We start from the raw sequence: 20,141 nt of genomic DNA on the forward strand, positions 1-20,141 counted from the left end.
GGAGGTGCGTACGCTGCTGAGGACCCGCGACTCTGCCTTCAGAGCAGGCGACAAGGCAGACCTAACAACAGCGAGGGCCAAACTGTCCCGGGCCATCAGAGAGGCAATGCGTGCGCACGCCCAGCGAATCCACAGCCACTTCCAGGACAGCGGCGACACGGGGCGCGTGTGGAAGGGCATTCAGGACATCACCAACTACAAGACAACACCACCTGTCTGTGCTGGTGATGCCTCCCTCCCAGATGCGTTGAATAACTTCTACGTTCATTTTGAGGTGGAAAATGATGTGGCGGCGAGGAAGACCGCCACTCCTCCAAACAACCAGGTGCTGTGTCTTACCGTGGCCAATGTGAGGAAAACTCTATACAGGGTCAAGCCACGGAAGGCTGCTGGACCAGATAATATTCCTGGCAGAGTGCTTAGAGGATGTGCAGACCAGCTAGCTGAGATTCTCAGTGACATTTTCAACATCTCCCTCAGCAGCGCCGTCGTTCCTACGTGCTTCAAGGCCGCCACCATTGTCCTCGTGCCGAAGAAGTCTTCAGTGTCCTGCCTCAACGACCACCGTCCCGTCGCACTCACACCCATCATCGTGAAGTGTTTCGAGAGGCTCGTCATGAGGCACATCAAGACCCTGCTGCCCCCCTCATTGGACCCCCTGCAGTTTGCCTACCATCCCAACCGTTCAACAGACGACGCCATCGCCATCACCCTCCACCTGGCCTTAACCCATCTGGACAAAAAAGACACGTATGTTTGAATGCTGTTCATAGACTTCAGTTCAGCATTCAACACAATCATTCCTCAGAAACTGATTGGAAAGCTGAGCCTATGGGGCCTGAACACCTCCCTCTGCAACTGGATCCTAGACTTCCTGACTGGGAGACCTCAGTCAGTCCGGGTTGGAAGCAGCATCTCCAACACCATCACACTGAGCACGGGGGCCCCCCAGGGCTGTGTGCTCAGTCCACTGCTGTTCACTCTGCTGACCCATGACTGTGCTGCAACACACAGCTCGAACCACATCATCAAGTTCGCCGATGACACGACCGTGGTGGGTCTCATCAGCAAGAACGATGAGTCAGCATACAGAGAGGAGGTGCAGTGGCTAACGGACTGGTGCAGAGCCAACAACCTGTCTCTGAATGTGAACAAAACAAAAGAGATGGTTGTTGACTTCAGGAGGACACGGAATGACCACTCCCCGTTGAATATCGATGACTCCGCCATAGAGATCATTAAGAGCACCAAATTTCTTGGTGTTCACCTGGTGGAGAATCTCACCTGGTCCCTCAACACCAGCTCCATAGCAAAGACAGCCCAGCAGCGTCTCTACTTTCTGCGAAGGTTGAGAAAAGTCCACCTCCCACCCCCCATCCTCACCACATTCTACAGAGGTTGTATTGAGAGCATCTTGAGCAGCTGCATCACTGCCTGGTTCGGAAATTGTACCATCTCGGATCGCAAGACCCTGCAGCGGATAGTGAGGTCAGCTGAGAAGATATCTTTGTCTCTCTTCTTGCCATTACAGATATTTACACCACATGTTGCATTCGTAAAGCAAACTGCATTATGAAGGACCCCACACACCCCTCATACTAACGCTTCTCCCTCCTGCCATCTGGCAAAAGGCACCGAAGTTCATGGGCTCTCACGACCAGACTATGTAACAGTTTCTTCCCCCAAGCCATCAGACTCCTCAATACCCAGAGCCTGGACTGACACCAACCTACTGCCCTCTATTGTGCCTATTTTCTTGTTTATTATTTATTGTAATGCCTGCACTGTTTTGTGTACTTTATGCAGTCCTGGATAGGTCTGTAGTCTAGTGTAGTTTTGTGTTGTTTTTTACGTAGTTCAGTGTTTGTTTCATGTTGCACCATGGTCCTGAAAAACGTTGTCTCGTTTTTCCTGCGTACTGTACCAGCAGTTAAGGTCGAAATGACAATAAAAAGTGACGACTTGACTTGAAAACTTACCCCCTTCATATCCCCTTTAAAACAACTTCTCACCTTAAAGCTTATGCCCTCTTGTTTTTGATACCCCTGACCATGAGAAAAAGATTGTGTTTAGCTGCCCTATCTCTGCCACACCGGGAGCACCGGATGCAATAGATGACCCCAACAGACTCACAAGTGAAGTTTTACCTCACCTGTAAGGACTGTTTGGGGCCCTGAATGGTGGCAAGAGAGGAGGTATAAGGCTCCCAGTGCGGCCTCCTCTACATCGGTGAAACCGGACGCAGATTGGGGGACTGCTTCGTCGAGCACCTCCGCTCCGTCCGCCACAACAGACAGGATCTCCCAGTTGCCACCCACTTCAACTCCGCTTCACATTCCCATTTGGATATGTCCATACATGGCCTCCTCTACTGCCATGATGAGGCTAAACTCAGGTTGGAGGAGCAACACCTCATATACCGTCTGGGATGTCTCCAGCCCCTTGGTATGAACATTGAATTCTCCAACTTCCGGTAATTCCCTCCCCCTCCCTTCCCCCATCCCAGTTTCAGTCGGCCCCCTCCCCCAGCTACCTATCACCTCCCTCATGGTTCTGCCTCCTTCTACTACCCATTGTGCTTTCCTGTATTCCTTCTTCACCTTCCCTGCCTATCCCCTCCCCGCTTCCCCTCCCCATCCCTTTATCTTTCCCCTTACTGGTTTTTCACCTGGAACCTACCAGTCTTCTCCTTCCCACCCTCCTCCCCACCTTCTTTATAGGGCCTCTGCCCCTCCCCCTACAGTCCTGACGAAGGGTTCTGACCCGAAACATTGACTGATCGTTTCCACGGATGCTGCCCGACCTGCTGAGTTCCTCCAGCGTGTTGTGAGTGTTCCTTTGACCCCAGCATCTGCAGAGTATTTTGTGTTTACGATGTGCCACTCAATCTCTGTCAGGTCATCTTCAGCCTTTTTTATTCCAGGGAAGATGAGCCCAATGTATTCAGTCTCTTCCTGTGACTAAAGTCCTGTTGATTTTTGCCCATAAACAAGTTGGTGAATCTCCTCTGCACACTCTCTCTAATGCAACCACATCCTTTCTATGGTGTCCTGACCAAAACTGCATACAGAGCTCTAAGCATGGCATAACCAGTGTTTTGTAAAGCTGCAATATAACATCCCAACTCTTATCTTCTATGCCTTGCCTAATTTTAATTGGGACTGTTATACTGCTGGTGGAGCAGAAAGTGCCAAGTGTGTCAAGGAAAGGTTTCTCAAGCAATATGTCGGTGGTCCAATTAAAGAGGGGGTAACACCCAACAGTATGTTCAGAAATGAAGCAGGGCAAGTGACTGATCTATCAGTGGGGGAGCATTCTGAGGCCATTGACCAGAATTCTACAAAACTACTTTAACTTGTGGACTAGATCTGTATTTTTCCATAACTATTTTAAAGTTCAAATTGGCAAGGCTAATTTTGATGGCATGAGATTGGAACTTGCAAAAGTTGTTTGGGAGTGGATTTTAGTAGGTCAAAGGATGTCCAGCAAGTGGGGGGGCGGGGGGGGGGAGCTTTTAAAAGTGAGCCAGTGAGAGTTCAGGGCCAGCATATTCCTGCTGATTAAATGGAAGGGCAGGGTTAACAGGAGGAGGGTACATTGGCTGACAAGGAATATTGAGGCTCTGGTCAGGAAAATTAAAGAGGCATATGTCAGGTATAACTCCATCATGGACTGTCCCAAGCCCGGTTGCAAAATGAAGAGGGTTGGACATGGGGCTAGTAATTCCATGTGGTAAAAACCCAGTGCTATACAAAATTCTTACAGAGACTCCAAAGACCTCATCCCTGAAAGAGGAGGGATCTTCGAGGATGGGTTACAGCTTGGATAATTTGAGAGACTGGCCCTGAAGAGAGGACTCTGTGAACTGCAATCAGCTGTCTGTGCCCCAGCAGAGGTGATGAGATGAAGTCAGGCAGCTGGAACCGAGTGAATCCCCTAAGAAATCTAGTGGATGCAGGAGTACACAAGAAGAAAATCAGGAGGGCCAAAATATGGACATAAGATATCCTTAGAAGAATAAAGGAGAATCTAAAAAGATTCCACGGGTAACTGCGGGGAGAGTAGTGTGTCATCTATGTGTGGAGTCAGGGGAGATGAGTAGGGTATTAAATGAAAACATTTTGTCTGTATTTACAGTGGAGAAGATCGTGGTCAGATAGGGAGCTCAGGGAAAAGAACCTCAAATGTCCTCAAATGTATTAACAGTACAAAAGTGAAGGTATTCCCAGAATTTGACTAACCACAGCTGAGGGCTGAAGTTGCACCTTTATTTAAGAGGGCTGCATGGACAAGCCAGGGAACTGCAGGCAGGTGACCCTCACATCAGTGTGGTAAAAGTTATTGGAAAGGATTTTGAGGAATCAAATCTATCTGCATGTGGAAAGGTATGACAGACTGGTCTGGAAGATGACATCAGATGGGAATCAGAGTCAGAGAGCCAATTGGATATAAAATTGGCTTGGTGGATGGAGTTAGTGGGTGGTAGCGGAGGGTTGTTTTACAGATTGGAGGCCAGTGACCAGTGATAAGCCAGAGGGATTGACGCTGGGAATTGCGGTTGTATGATTACTAAGTTTTCGAATGACATTGGATTGGGAGTGTTGTGATGGGGAGGAAGGACTTAGACAGTGCAGCACAGGAACAGTTGTTTGGGCCATGAAGTCTGATTTGCACAGCAAATGACAGGGCTCTAGATTGTTGCAGAACAGAATGACCGAGGGATACAAGTGCATAGTTTCATGAAAGTGGAGACACTGTTCGTCAAGGTAGTGAAGACGACGTACGGCCTGCATGCATTCATCAGACGGGGCATTGAGCACAAGGGTGGAGCTATACAAGATGTTGAAGAATTTTTTTTGCAGTTCTGATTGCCTAACTATAGGAACATTATGAATAAAGCAGAGAGGATGAAGGAAAGATTCACAAGAATATTGCTAACACAGGAAGGCTTTAGTTACAAAGAAAGAACGGATAGGTTGGGACTATTTTCTCTGGAGTGAATGAGGCTGAGAGATAATCATACAGGGGTTCCAAAATCATGAGGGGTATAGATAAGGCAATGGTACATCAGTCACCCCATTACAGGAAAGAAGTGAAGGTTTTGGACGGGATAGAGGATAGGTTTACCAGGATGCTGCCTGGATTTGTGCTTTGTGCTACAAAGCGAAGTTGGACAAACTTGGGTTGGAGTGTTAAAGACAAAGGGGAGAATTGATAGAAGTTTGTAAAATTATGAGAGGCATAGATACTGTAGATAGCCAGAATATTTTAATGTTTTACTCAGGATAGAACTGTCTAATACTAGAGGGCACAACCTTAAGGCAATATGCAGGGTAAGTTTTTTTTTACACAAGTAATGCTGGGCATTGGAACAGGCCGCCAGGGCTGGCACTGGTAGCAGTTATGATAGAGGTGTTCAGGAGGTTTTTACACAGGCACATGAATGTGCAGGGAATGGAGGGATAAGGACATTGAGCAGCAGAAGGAATTGGTTTAAACTGACTTTGAGCTCAGCACAGATGGGGGGACTAAAGAGCCTCTTCGGTCTGTTGTGTTTGGGGTCCAATGTTCTTACTAAGGAGAGGAGAGAGAGGTGTGCACAGTATCCTGGTGACCCTCACCTTGGCCCTGTCTAATTACCCTGCTCCTGTACATACATTATGTTGTTTTAACTACTTGCTGCACCTGCTGCTTACCTTCAGTGTCCACAGACACCGAGATCCTCCTCACACCAGCAGATCCCAACTAGCCTTTCTGTTTACCTGATTGGAATGGGTGCCTTCACATTTATCTGCGTTTGATGCATCTGCTGTGTGTTTGCCCACTTGTTCAACAGGTAGAAGTGACCCTAATGTTTCCTGTACACCCCCCCGCCATTATAGCCTGCCAAACTGTTTCATCTCCTTTGCAAACTTCCTAGACGTAGGAGGCCACAGACTGTTTAGAGGTTAACTGAAAGGCCTGTTTCTGTACTGTCTGATGCTGACTCATAAGATTTGAATTCTTCATCGAACTCATTGAGATATATTGTGAATGGTGCACACAATTAGATTAGATTAGATTAAGTTATGAGGACGCTCAGTCCTCGTTTATTGTCATTTAGAAATGCATGCATTAAAAAATGATATAACGTTCCTCCAGAATGATATCACAAGAAAACACAGGACAAGCCGAGACTAAAACGGACAAAACCACATAATTATAACATATAGCTACAACAGTGCAAAGCAATACCATAATTTGATAAAGAGCAGACCATGGGAATGGTAAAAAAAAGTCTCAAAGTCCCAATAGATTCATCATCTCACGCAGGCGGCAGAAGGGAGGAACTCTCCCCTCCATGAACCTCCAAGCGCTGCCAACTTGCCGATGCAGCACCATTGGAAACACCTGACCTCAGCGGACTCTGAGTCCCTCTGAAAACTTCGAGCCTCCGACCAGCCCCTCCGACACAACCTCTCCAAGCACCATCCTCTGCCGAGCGCTTCAACCCTGCCCCAGCCGCCAAGCAACAAGCAAAGCCGAGGACTCGGGGCCTCGAGTACAAAGAAGGTTCACCAGATTGATTCCTGGGATGGCAGGACTTTCATATGAAGAAAGAGTGGATGAACTTGGCTTATACTCGTTGGAATTTAGAAGATTGAGGGGGGATCTTATTGAAACGTATAAAATTCTAAAGGGATTGGACAGGCTAGATGCAGGAAAATTGTTCCCAATGTTGGGGAAGTCCAGAACGAGGGGTCACAGTTTGAGGATAAAGGCGAAGCCTTTTAGGACTGATATTAGGAAAAACTTCTTCACACAGAGAGTGGTGAATCTGTGGAATTCTCTGCCACAGGAAACAGTTGAGGCCGGTTCATTGGCTATATTTAAGAGGGAGTTAGATATGGCCCTTGTGGCTAGGGGGATCAGAGGGTATGGAGGGAAGGCTGGTGCAGGGTTCTGAGTTGGATGATCAGCCATGATCATAATAAATGGCGGTGCAGGCTCGAAGGGCCGAATGGCCTACTCCTGCACCTATTTTCTATGTTTTCTTCCCGTCCGGAGATCCTGGACCAGACAATGCCCACGTCATTGCCTCCGACCCTGTTAAAGTTGCTGCAGTCTATCTGGGACATTATCACAGGTCTTCTTAAAAACTCCACTCCTCTGGTTCCTGATCAGTCCTATCAGTTACATCTTTAAAGTCTCCAGCAGGTTTGGGAAACATGATTTGCTTTTCATCAGTTCATTGTGACTTTGCCTAAACCCATCAATAATTTCAAAGTGACTTTTATAATCGACTCTAGCATCAGCCCTATGATAACATGAGGTTCAGCAACCTAGAGCTTCCCACCTGCTCTCCCTCAGTGAGAGGATTTTACTTGCCCTGTCTTGAAGAGAAAAAAAATGCATCCACTATTTCCATGGCTGCCTCCTTTAGTACTCTGGAATGCAGGCTATCTAACCTTGGGGATTTAATGGTTTTTAGTGACATTAAAGTTTCATGCATTATTATTTTTACTAATACTGATTTCCTCTAATCCTTTTCATTAGATTCTTGGTTCCCTGGCATTTCTGGGAAGCTTTCTGTGACCTCTTCCATAAAGGCAAAGTATTTGTTTAATTGCCCTTTTATCTCTTTTCTACTCATTACTAATTTTGCAGTTTTCAACTATAAAGTTAACATCAGTTTCTATCTCTATATTTGTAGAAGTTTTACTGTGTGCTTTTATGCTACTTTGAAGTTTGCCCTGACACTTGAGGATAGTCTCCAACCTGATAGCATGAACATTAGTTTGTCCAACTTCTGGTAATTTCTCCCCTTTCCCCCCTCCTCCCTTTTTTCCATTCCCCATCTTCGTTACTCCCATTCCTTCTCTTCTCCTCACCTGTCCATCACCTCCCTCTGGTGCCTTTCCTCCCCTTTCACCCACAGTCCACTCTCCTCCCCTATCAAATTCTTTCACCCTTTCACTTCCCTGCTTCTCACTTCATCCCTCCCTCCCCCACCTACCTTCCTTCCCCCTCACCTGCCCTCACCTATCAACTTCCGGCCTGACGTTTGACAGCTTGTACATCAGGAAGACAGACAGATACTATGAGCCAAGACACAAAGTGCAAGAGCCAAGATGTCCTGATAGAACTGCTTTAATCGGGTTGGACTCAGGTGGATTTGGTGGTAAAGAAGATCAATGACACACTTGTCTTCATAGGTCGGGCCCCCGGAAGGACTTCAGTTATGGTGAAATATTGGATAGGCTGGGTCTTCCACATACACAGGGAGTAGTTAATATCTGGAACTCACTGCCAGAGGTGATAGAGGATTAGCTACAATATCTTCATTTAAGACATTCACATAAATAGGCAAGGCATAGGAGGATGCAGACGTCATGCTGCCAGATGGAATTGGTGTAGATCATCCTGGACTAGGGCCTGTTTCTGTGCTGTACAACTCTGACCATGCACTGTTCCAGTCACCAGGCTACAGAAGGAATGCAGAATCATGGGGGGATATGATATTGCCAGAGTTGGGAATAGCAATGAGAGGATACTGAGCAGGATTTTCCTTGGAAGTTAGTGAGGAGAAATGTAATTGAGGTATCATTGATTAGATAAGAGGGGCTCTGTGTTCTTCTCTCTGATCTCTACAAACCAGCCATTGAAGTGATCAGTGCTTCCTATCCCATCAGGGATGACTGTGAAGACGGGCTGTGCAGCTGTGGGAGTTTTGGTTGGTTGTGGTGTCGCCTGTAATGGAGCAGGGACTAATGGGCTCAGTGTCTACCCTGACCAGTGATGCTTAAAACTGGCATCCAATGCCCAGCAGGAGCCAAGAATATAGGTTTATGTCAATAAAAGGTGTTCAGGAGGGTGCATCAAAGGGTTAAATGTCATTTTTTTCTCTTTGTTATTCCCCTTTTAATTAGAGTTGTAAGATTATGGTTAAAGTTTTCTTTATGATTGCCCCAGTCCGTATATGAATATAATATTCACTGCTCTCAGTATTTTGCATCATTTCTGCTTGCGTTCACTGCCAGGTTCCAGTTACTGGATCTTTGACGGAGAACAGAGAGTATTGGGACCCAAGCCGATCTCTGACCTGGGTCTTCCTGTGGCAGAGGTGCACGCTGCTTTGATGTGGGGTCTGGAGCAGAATAAGATATACCTCTTTAAAGGAAATGATTATTGGCAGTTCATTGTGAACAGGAACACTGTGGAAAGTGTTTACCCACGCAGCACCAGTGAGTGGCAAGGACTCCCTCCCAACGTCGATGGGGCTTTCCAGGATGAGTACGGTGAGTGGTCTCGGTGCTGTAGCTGGGCCTTGAGCTGTGGTCTTCTAAAACACAGAACAGGTCGGCATAGGAGTAGGCCCTTCATCTATGCTGAGCATGATGTGAAATTGTACTATTCTCATCTACCTTCGTGTGGTCTATAGTTCCCTCCAATCCCTGCCTGTTCAGGTGTTTGTCTAAATATCCCTTCAATGTTACTGTTGTATCTGCATCAACTCCCTTCCTAGCAACTTAGAACTGAGAAATTAGAACTTAGAATATAGAATAGTACAGCAGCCCACAGTGTTGTGCTGACCTTTTAACCTAATCCAAGATCAACCTAAATAGCCCTTCTTATATGTTTCATCCATGTGCCTATCTAAGAGTCCTTTAAATGTGCGTAATGCATCTCCCTCCACCACCACCCCTGTACCCACCACTCTGTGAAAATAAAATTTCCTCTGACACCCTCCTTAAACTTCCCTACAATCACCTTAAAATTATCCTTTCTTGTATTAGTCATTTCCAACTAGGAAATGGGTATTCACTTGATCTATACCTCTTATAAGTCACCTCTCCTTCACATCACCTCCCATCCTCGTTCATTCTAAAGGGAAAAGCACCAGCTCTCTCAAACTATCTGCTCTTTAATCCAGGCATCATCTCGTGCAAACTCTCCTGTACCCTCTCTAAAGCTTCCACATCTTTCCTATAGTGAGGCGACCAGAATTGAACACAATCCTTCAAGTGTAGTTTAAGCAGAGCTTTAGTGTTGCAACGTTACCTCATGATTCTCGAACTCCCTCCCCTGACTAATAAGGGCCAACACACCATACACCTTCTTAACCAAGCCATCAACGTGTGCAACTGTGAGATATCTAACACATCGAACCCAAGATCCCTCTGATGCTCCACATTGCTAAGAATCCTGCCATTAACCCTGACCTCTGCCTTCCAAGTAAATCGCTTCACACTTTTTCTGAGGGGACTCCATCTGCCACTTTTCAATCTTCATCTGTATCATTGTAACGTATGACACTATCCACAACACCACCAATCTATGTGTCATTTGCAAAGTCACTCACACTTCCATTTCCTCATCCAAATCTTTAATAAAAATAACAAAGAGCAGAAGTTCCAGAACAGATGCCTGCAGAACCCCACTGGTCACCGACTTTCAAGCATAATACTCTCCATCTCCTATCACCCTCTGCCTTCTCTGGACAAGCCACATTTCTGTTGTGCATTTTGCTGGGTACATCCATTCCTAATTTACACTTCCAAGTTCCTGCCTAATAAGCATCATCATTTGGCCTTTCCCAATGAAATACTTTCCCAATGAAATACTTTCCCTGACTATCTGCTTCTATCCCTGTCCAAAGCTATGGTAAAGTCAGGGATTTTTGGTGACTGCCTCCAAAATGCTCACCTGCTAGATTTAGTATGGCCTCTCCTAAAGTCAGCCTGTCCATATATTATGTCAGGAATTCTTCCTGAACACACCCAAGAAATTCCACCCCAACTAAACCTTTTGCGCTAAAAAGGTGCCAATCAATATTAGGGAAGTTGAATTCCCCCGTGACATTGACCAGTTTTTTTTTTGCACCTTTTCAAAATCTGTTTCCTGATTTATTCCTCAGTGTCTCTGTTACTACTGGGGGCGGTGCGGGGTTAGTCTATAGATTACTCCCAATAGAGTGATTACTCCCTTCCTGTTTCTGACTTCTATCCACAGTGACGCAGTAAACAATCCCTCCAGGATTATCTCCCTTTCTGCAGCTGTGATACTATCCCTGATTAGCAGTGCCACTCCCCCACCTCTTTTACCTCCCTCCCCGTCCCTTTTGAAACATCTGAACCCTGGAACATCCTGCTTTTGTGATAGCCAAGACTCTGTAATGGCCATAACATCATAGTTACACGTACTGACTGACCCATGTTCTAAGTTCATCACTTTTGTACTTGATATTTCTTGCATTAAATAGTTACATTTCAATCCATCCAACGGAATTCATTTATGCCCTAACAACTGTTTGTCCTTCCTCACGGTCTCTCTACAAGATGCATCTATCTTTATACCAACTGCTGCATCCCAATTGTCCTATCAACCCTGCTTGCAAGGATATTGGTTCCCTTTGAGTTCCAGTGTAACCCTTTGAGTTCCAGTGTAACCCTTTGAGTTCCAGTGTAACCCTTTCTTTTTGTAAGACCTCATCCCTTTTTCTATCTGTGACTTTGGTATCAACATGTACCGTAACTTCTGCCTGTTCACCCTCCCCCTTAAGAATGCTGTGGACCCAAACTTGATGTCGAGGAATATAAAGAATGTATAAAGAATCTTAAGAAAGAAATTAGAAAGGCTAAAAGAAGATACAAGGCTGTTTAGCAAGTAAGGTGAAAATAAATCCAAAGGGTTTCTACAGTTATATTAATAGCAAAAGGATAGTGAGGGATAAAATTGGTCCCTTAGAGAATTGGCTATGTGCGGAGCCAAAAGAGATGGGGGAGATTTCGAACAATTTCTTTTCTTCAGTATTCACTAAGGAGAAGGTTATTGAATTGTGTGAGGTAAGGGAAACAAGAAGGGTAGTTATGGAAAGTATGACGATTAAAGAAGAGGAAGTACTGGTGCTTTTAAGGAATATAAAAGTGGATAAGTCTCCGGGTCCGGACAAGATATTCCCTAGGACCTTGAGGGAAGTTAGTGTGGAGATAGCAGGGGCTCTGACAGAAATATTTCAAATGTCATTAGAAACGGGGATGGTGCCGGAGGATGGGCGTATTGCTCATGTTGTTCCATTGTTTAAAAAGGGTTCTAAGAGTAAACCTAGCAATTATCAGCCTGTGAGTTTGACGTCAGTGGTGGGTAAATTGATGGAAAGTATTCTTAGAGATGGTATATATAAATATCTGGATAGACAGGGTCTGATTAGGAACAGTCAACATGGATTTGTGCGTGGAAGGTCATGTTTGACAAATCTTATTGAATTTTAGAACATAGAACATAGAATAGTACAGCGCAGTACAGGCCCTTCAGCCCACAATGTTGTGCCGACCCTCAAACCCTGCCTCCCATATAAGCCCCCACCTTAGATTCCTCCATATACCTGTCTAGTAGTCTCTTAAACTTCATTAGTGTATCTGCCTCCACCACTGACTCAGGCAGTGCATTCCACACACCAACCACTCTCTGAGTAAAAAACCTTCCTCTAATATCCCCCTTGAACTTCCCACCCCTTACCTTAAAGCCATGTCCTCTTGTATTGAGCAGTGGTGCCCTGGGGAAGAGGCGCTGGCTATCCACTCTATCTATTCCTCTTATTATCTTGTACACCTCTATCATGTCTCCTCTCATCCTCCTCCTCTCCAAAGAGTAGAGCCCTAGCTCCCTTAATCTCTGATCATAATGCATACTTTCTAAACCAGGCAGCATCCTGGTAAATCTCTTCTGTACCCGTTCCAATGCTTCCACATCCTTCCTATAATGAGGTGACCAGAACTGGACACAATACTCCAAGTGTGGCCTAACCAGAGTTTTACAGAGCTGCATCATTACATCGCGACTCTTAAACTCTGTCCCTCAACTTATGAAAGCTAACACCCCATAAGCTTTCTTAACTACCCTATCCACCTGTGAGGCAACTTTCAGGGATCCATGGACATGTACCCCGAGATCCCTCTGCTCCTCCACACTACCAAGTATCCTGCCATTTACTTTGTACTCTGCCTTGAAGTTTGTCCTTCCAAAGTATACCACCTCACACTTCTCCGGGTTGAATTCCATCTGCCACTTCTCAGCCCACTTCTGCATCCTGTCAATGTCTCTCTGCAATCTTTGACAATCCTCTACACTATCTACAACACCACCAACCTTTGTGTCATCTGCAAACTTGCCAACCCACCCTTCTACCCCCACATCCAGGTCGTTAATAAAAATCACGAAAAGTAGAGGTCCCAGAACAGATCCTTGTGGGACACCACTAGTCACAATCCTCCAATCTGAATGTACTCCCTCCACCACCACCCTCTGCCTTCTGCAGGCAAGCCAATTCTGAATCCACCTGGCCAAACTTCCCTGGATCCCATGCCTTCTAACTTTCTGAATAAGCCTACCATGTGGAACCTTGTCAAATGCCTTACTAAGATCCATATAGATCACACCCACTGCACTACCTTCATCTATATGCCTGGTCACCTCCTCAAAGAACTCTATCAGGCTTGTTAGACACGATCTGCCCTTCACAAAGCCATGCTGACTGTCCCTGATCAGACCATGATTCTCTAAATGCCCATAGATCCTATCTCTAAGAATCTTTTCCAACAGCTTTCCCACCACAGACGTAAGGCTCACTGGTCTATAATTACCCGGACTATCCCTACTACCTTTTTTGAACAAGGGATCAACATTCGCCTCCCTCCAATCCTCCGGTACCATTCCCGTGGACAACGAGGACATAAAGATCCTAGCCAGAGCCTCAGCAATCTCTTTCCTCGCCTCGTGGAGCAGCCTGGGGAATATTCCGTCAGGCCCCGGGGACCTATCTGTCCTAATGTATTTTAACAACTCCAACACTTCCTCTCCCTTAATATTAGCATGCTCCAGAACATCAACCTCACTCATATCGTCCTCACCATCATCAAGTTCCCTCTCATTGGTGAATACCGAAGAGAAGTATTCATTGAGGACCTCGCTGACTTCCACAGCCTCCAGGCACATCTTCCCACCTTTATCTCTAATCGGTCCTACCTTCACTCCGGTCATCCTTTTTTTCTTCACATAATTGAAGAATGCCTTGAGGTTTTCCTTTACCCTACTCGCCAAGGCCTTCTCATGCCCCCTTCTTAAGCTCCTTTCTTGCTTCCCTATATTCCTCAATAGACCCAGCTGATCCTTGCTTCCTAAACCTCATGTATGCTGCCTTCTTCCTCCTGACTAGATTTTCCACCTCACTTGTCACCCATGGTTCCTTCACCCTACCATTCTTTATCTTCCTCACCGGGACAAATTTATCCCTTACATCCCACAAGAGATCTCTAAATATCTGCCCCATCTAAACCCTTGGAACTAATCAGGTGCCAATCAATATTAGGAAAGTTAAAGTCACCCATGATAACAACCCTGTTATTTTTGCACCTTTCCAAAATCTGCCTCCCAATCTGCTCCTCTGTATCTCTGCTGCTACCAGGGGGCCTATAGAATACCCCCAGTAGAGTAACTGCTCCCTTCCTGTTCCTGACTTCCACCCATACTGACTCAAAAGAGGATCCTGCTACATGTAGCTGTAATAGTATCTCTGACCAGTAATGCCACCCCTCCTCCCCTTTTTCCGCCCTCTCTATCCCTTTTAAAGCACTGAAATCCAGGAATATTGAGAATCCATTCCTGCCCTGGTGCCAGCCAAGTCTCTGTAATGGCCACTACATCATAATTCCATGTATGTATCCAAGCTCTCAGTTCATCACCTTTGTTCCTGATGCTGCTTGCGTTGAGGTACACACATTTCAGCCCTTCTACCTTAATGTCTTTACACCATTTATTCTGCTTCTCTTTCCTCAAAGCCTCTCTTTTTTGATGAGGTTATGAGGAAAGTTGACGAGGGTAAAGCGGCGGATGTTGTCTATATGGACTTCAGTAAGGCCTTTGACAAGTTTCCACACGTAAGGTTAGTTAGGAAGGTTCAATCGTTAGGCATTAATATTGAAGTAGTAAAATGGATTCAGCAGTGGCTGGATGGGAGATGCCAGAGAGTAGTGGTGGCTAACTGTGTGTCAGATTGGAGGCCGGTGACTAGTGGTGTGCCTCAGGGATCTGTACTGCGTCCAATGTTGTTTGTCATATATATTAATGATCTGGATGATGGGGTGGTAAATTGGATTAGTAAGTATGCAGATGATACTAAGATAGGTGGTGTTGTGGATAATGAAGTATGTTTTCAAAGCTTGCGGAGAGAGTTAGGCCAGTTAGAAGAGTGGGCTGAAAGATGGCAGATGGAGTTTAATGCTGAAAAATGTGAGGTGCTGCATTTTGGTAGGACCAATCAAAATAGGACATACATGGTAAATAGTAGGGCACTGAAGAATGTTGTAGAACAGAGGGATCTAGGAATAATGGTGCATAGTTCCCTGAAGGTGGAATCTCATGTGGATAGGGTGGTGAAGAAATCTTTTGGTATGCTGGCCTTTATTAATCAGAGCATTGAGTATAGGAGTTGGGATGTAATGTTGAAAGGCATTGTACAAGGCATTGGTGAGGCCAAATTTGGACTATTGTGCACAGTTCTGATCACCGAATTATAGGAAAGATGTCAATAAAATTGAGAGAGTACAGAGGAGATTTACTAAAATGTTGCCTGGGTTTCATCTCCTAAGTTACAGAGAAAGGTTGAACAAGTTAGGTCTTTATTCTTTGGAGTGTGGAAGGTTGAGGGCGGACTTGATAGAGGTATTTAAAATTATGAGGGGGATAGACAGAGTTGACATGGATAGGCTTTTTCCATTGAGAATGGGGAGATTCAAACAAGAGGACATGAGTTGAGAGTTAAAGGGCAAAAGTTTAGGGGTAACATGAGGGGGAACTTCTTTACTCAGAGAGTGGTAGCTGTGTGGAACGAGCTTCCAGCAGAAGTAGTTGAGGCAGGTTCGATGTAGTCGTTTAAAGTTAAATTGGACAGCTATATGGACAGGAAAGGAATGGAGGGTTATGGGCTGAGTGCAGGTCGGTGGGACGAGGTGAGAGTAAGAGTTCGGCATGGACTAGAAGGGCCAAGATGGCCTGTTTCCGTGCTGTAATTGTTATATGGTTATATGTCCCTGACCCTGACACATGTGAAGCAACTTTCCAGCCCGAGTCTCTTTCACATCCACAGAATCTCCTGTTTGCTGCTCTGTCACTGCCACTCTCCCCTTCTCCCTCCTTCCCTTCTGAGCCACACGGCGAGACTCAGTGCCAGAGAGCTGGTCGCAGTGGCTTTCCTGTGTGGGTTGTTCCCCACCAATGGTAACCAAAGGTACTCTGTACTATCTTCCTATTCCCTTTATTCTCTGCTGATGGTCACCCAGCTATCTGCCACTTGCAACTTAGGGTGACTACCTCCCTATAGCTCCTACCTGTCATCTCATTCTTTCCAATGAACCAAAGGTCATCCAGCTACAGTTCCCTAACCTGATCTATGAGAAGCTACAGCTGGATGCATTTGCAGATATAGTAATTCAGGAGACTAGAAGTCTCCCAGATCTCCATCGTCCTGCATGAGGAGCACCAGGGATCCATTCTTAGTACTCCAGCTAGGCATTAACGAAGAAGGTAGACAGAAACCTCATACTAACCTCCACCTCTGCTTGCAATGCTTCTTCATCCAGGGTCTAGGTGCCTCCACGATAATTCTGTTTCACTCACACAGTGGCCGCTCCCTGAATTTCACCAGAGCTCTGTTGGCCGGCCTTTCCCATTTCCATCACTCACAACAGGGACATAGGTTTGGACTTTAAGAGGCATTGATTTCCCCCCCGCCCCCACTCCTGCACCCCTTTTACCCCTTCTCTTCTCAGCAGCTAACACCTCCCTCTGGTACTCTTCCTCCTTCCCCTTCTCCCATGGTCCACTCTCCTCTCCAATGATTCTATGACTTGTTGGAACCACTGTGATGTGGATCAGAATCTCTGCGTACGATTCCCAAACCATTTTAGTTTTCACTAGAAGCAATCAAAATGCTGCTGCAATTTTGGAAGCGTCATTAGGTTGTGTTAGTGTACACTTGGGGAGGAAATCTGTCATCACAGATTAGCCTGCATGTCCAATTCTATACAAGTATGTCTCAGCGTATGACAGTAAATGAGCTTCAAAAAAAGCAACCGGTCAGAGTGTTACCTAAGTTTCAGAAGAAGCTCTCATTCATGACAGCATTACCTCTTGCATCACATTGACCATATCAGGAACCCAAGGGATGATTAGTCATAGTCATACTTTATTGTTCCCAGGGGAAATTGGTTTTCATTACAGTTGCACCACAAATAATAATTAGTAATAAAACCATAAATAGTTAAATAGTAATATGTAAATTATGCCAGGAAATAAGTCCAGGACCAGCGTATTGGCTCAGGGTGTCTGACCCTCCAAGGGAGGAGTTGTAAAGTTTGATGGCCACAGGCAGGAATGACTTCCTATAACGCTCTGTGTTGCATCTCGGTGGAATGAGTCTCTGGCTGAATGTACTCCTGTGTCCAACCAGTCCGTTATGTAGTGGATGGGAGACATTGTCCAAGATGTTATGCAACTTGGACAGCATCCTCTTTTCAGACACCACCGTCAGAGAGTCCAGTTCCATCCCCACAACATCACTGGCCTTACGAATGAGTTTGTTGATTCTGTTGGTGTCTGCTACCCTTAGCCTGCTGCCCCAGCACACAAAGCAAACATGATAGCACTGGCCACCACAGACTCGTAGAACATCCTCAGCATCGTCCAGCAGATGTTAAAGGACCTCAGTCTCCTCAGGAAATAGAGACGGCTCTGACCCTTCTTGTAGACAGCCTCAATGTTCTTTGACCAGTCCAGTTTATTGTCAATTCGTATCCCCAGATTCCTCAGTGCAACGGCAGAGCATCTGTGGGCAAACACAGAAGATAGCCAGTGCCTATAGAATCATGTCTTGGGGGTAACTCAATGCACCAGGAAAGTGAAAAAAAAACTAAGCAAAATGTATTTTCTGTTTCCAACTAGCCACTAGTAGAGAACCATTTCCCAAAATGGAAGGAAATCCAGATGTAGCAACCTCTCTAACTTCAGATGACGAAGGTACAGGGAAATGTTATTGGTTGGCTGATGCTGCGATTTACGTATCTTTGATGTGAAACTGTTACTGCAAGTCCTTAAGAAATCCTTGAGTCCACCTTTGTGCTCTCAATCTGAGCTTTTCTGTTTGCAGGTTATGCTTACTTTCTCCGTGGAAGGGATTACTGGAAGTTTGACCCTGTTCAACTGAAGATACAAGAACATCATCCAAGGGGGATTGGCCAAGACTTTTTTGGATGTGCTTCCTCACCAACATAGTCATATCTGTGAAGCTCTGCTTTAAAACTTCCAGATCTGCTCTTGGTGATTGTTCTGATTCTGACTGTGAACTTCCCGTTTAACCCTTCACTTTGGATATTTCCATTCCCGCTTACTTTTTTGGTTTTTTTTGTGGACTGATCTAGAGTTGGATGGAGCATCGTGATAGAAGCTGGAAGGAGGATTCTGCACAACTGTGTGTTGGAATGAGAGCTCCACCTCTCCTCCATTCGTCATAGTACACATCCAGTGTTCTGGGAGATTTCACCTACCCACCGGGACAGACCAACTATACTAACTGCACCCCCCACCCACAACCCCCCCTCCCCCATGGCAGCACATTGCATGTCACATGTACACCAGGCAGCATAGAGAAAGGTCTTCAGTCCGTGTAGACTAGGCTCTCCACCAAGCTCCCATTTTATTCTCCCTATGTCCAATTAACTACCACTTACATTCACACTGAGGGCAATTTATATTAGTGAATAAACCTCACAACCTACATAATTTTGGAGAAAGAAGAGACACTGCAAATGCTGGGAAACAGGAGCAACACACACAAAATGTTGGAGGAACTCAGTCCTAATGAATGGTCTCAACCCAAACGTAGACTGTTCATTTCCCTCCACAGATGCTGTCTGACCTGCTGAGTTTCTCCTGCACTTCGTGTACTGGTGCACATTTTTGGGATGTGGGATGAAACTAGAATTTCTGAAGGAAGCCCACATAGCTACAGGCAGAACTTGCAAGCTCTATACTGACAGCTCCAGCTTTGATCCTGATCCATGCTTTGAGGTAGAAACCACTAACAGGACATCATTTTGGTTCTAGATTAATATTGGTGAAGGAGGAATACTGCTTGGAAGCAATCCATCTCGGTCGTACTGGAAGAGCTGACACAGGAATGATGAGAGGAATGTATAAAAAGGATAATAAAGGAATGATGAGAGGAATGGGCATATTGGTGACTTTATGCATAGCATCATGTGCTGGCCTGGTGTTTTGACTCAAAAGGCATTAATTCAAAGCATGGTTGGTCAGGGCCAGGTCATCGCAGGACCTGCCCACAGTACTTGCTTACAAATCCTCCAGAAACTTGATTACTCTTTAAACCTTAATGATCAATGGTGTTGTATTAGAGCCTCTCACTTTTAGTGGTTTCTCTCCAAGTGTCTAGTGAGCTACAGAATTAGTTCAGGACTTGATTTGGGCTGAGGTTAATCCAATAAAAAATAGCAGTGTTTGAACAGGGAAGCAGGAGCCAGCATTGAGAAACCTCCCTGTCTTCCTTGACAGAACAGTGACACAAGGTTAAAGGTGTCACAAACTATAAATATAAGGTCATTGATCCTGCGTTACACTGAGATCAGGCTACCGACGCAACATAGATATTCACATATCAGAGGAGCACAAGGTTAATGGGACCACACATTGGAAGATTAGATTAGAAGTTTAAAGACAAAACAGAAATGAAAGAAGAAAATGGGAAAACATTGAACAGTTTAGTACAGGAACAATATGCCGAATGCAACTACTCCCATCTGCCTGAACATCGTGGTAATTATAAATGACCTGGATGTAAATATAGATGCTTGGGTTAGTAAATCCACAGATGATACAATGATTGGTGGTGTTATGGATAGTAAATACTATTGCCAAAAAGTTTAAATCAGCTGCAGATATGGGTGGAGAAATGGTAGACGGAGTTTAACCTAGCCAAGTATGATTTGTTGCACTTTAGAATATCAAATGTAATGGCACAATACACTTTTAATGGCAGAACCCTTAACAGTGTTGATGTACAGAGGGATTTTAAAGTCCGAGGCCATGCTCCT

General features: G+C 45.3%; 1 protein-coding gene across 2 annotated transcripts in view; it reads left to right on the plus strand.

The window, feature by feature from the left end:
• The window catches only part of mmp11a (matrix metallopeptidase 11a), a 123,180-nt gene extending 103,927 nt beyond the window's left edge, over positions 1–19,253 (plus strand). The window contains exons 7-9 of one of the 2 annotated variants that reach the window (XM_063031252.1): positions 9,021–9,278; positions 17,977–18,051; positions 18,182–19,253. In XM_063031252.1, the coding sequence (XP_062887322.1) occupies positions 9,021–9,278; positions 17,977–18,051; positions 18,182–18,306 (458 nt within the window). In that variant the 3' untranslated portion in view covers positions 18,307–19,253. The remainder of the gene's footprint in view (positions 1–9,020; positions 9,279–17,976; positions 18,052–18,181) is intronic. The other variant, XM_063031253.1, reaches the window with a different exon arrangement.
• Positions 19,254–20,141: the final 888 nt, after the last annotated feature.

This window comes from Mobula hypostoma, chromosome 23 (assembly GCF_963921235.1).
Source record: "Mobula hypostoma chromosome 23, sMobHyp1.1, whole genome shotgun sequence".
Lineage (NCBI taxonomy): Eukaryota > Metazoa > Chordata > Chondrichthyes > Myliobatiformes > Myliobatidae > Mobula > Mobula hypostoma.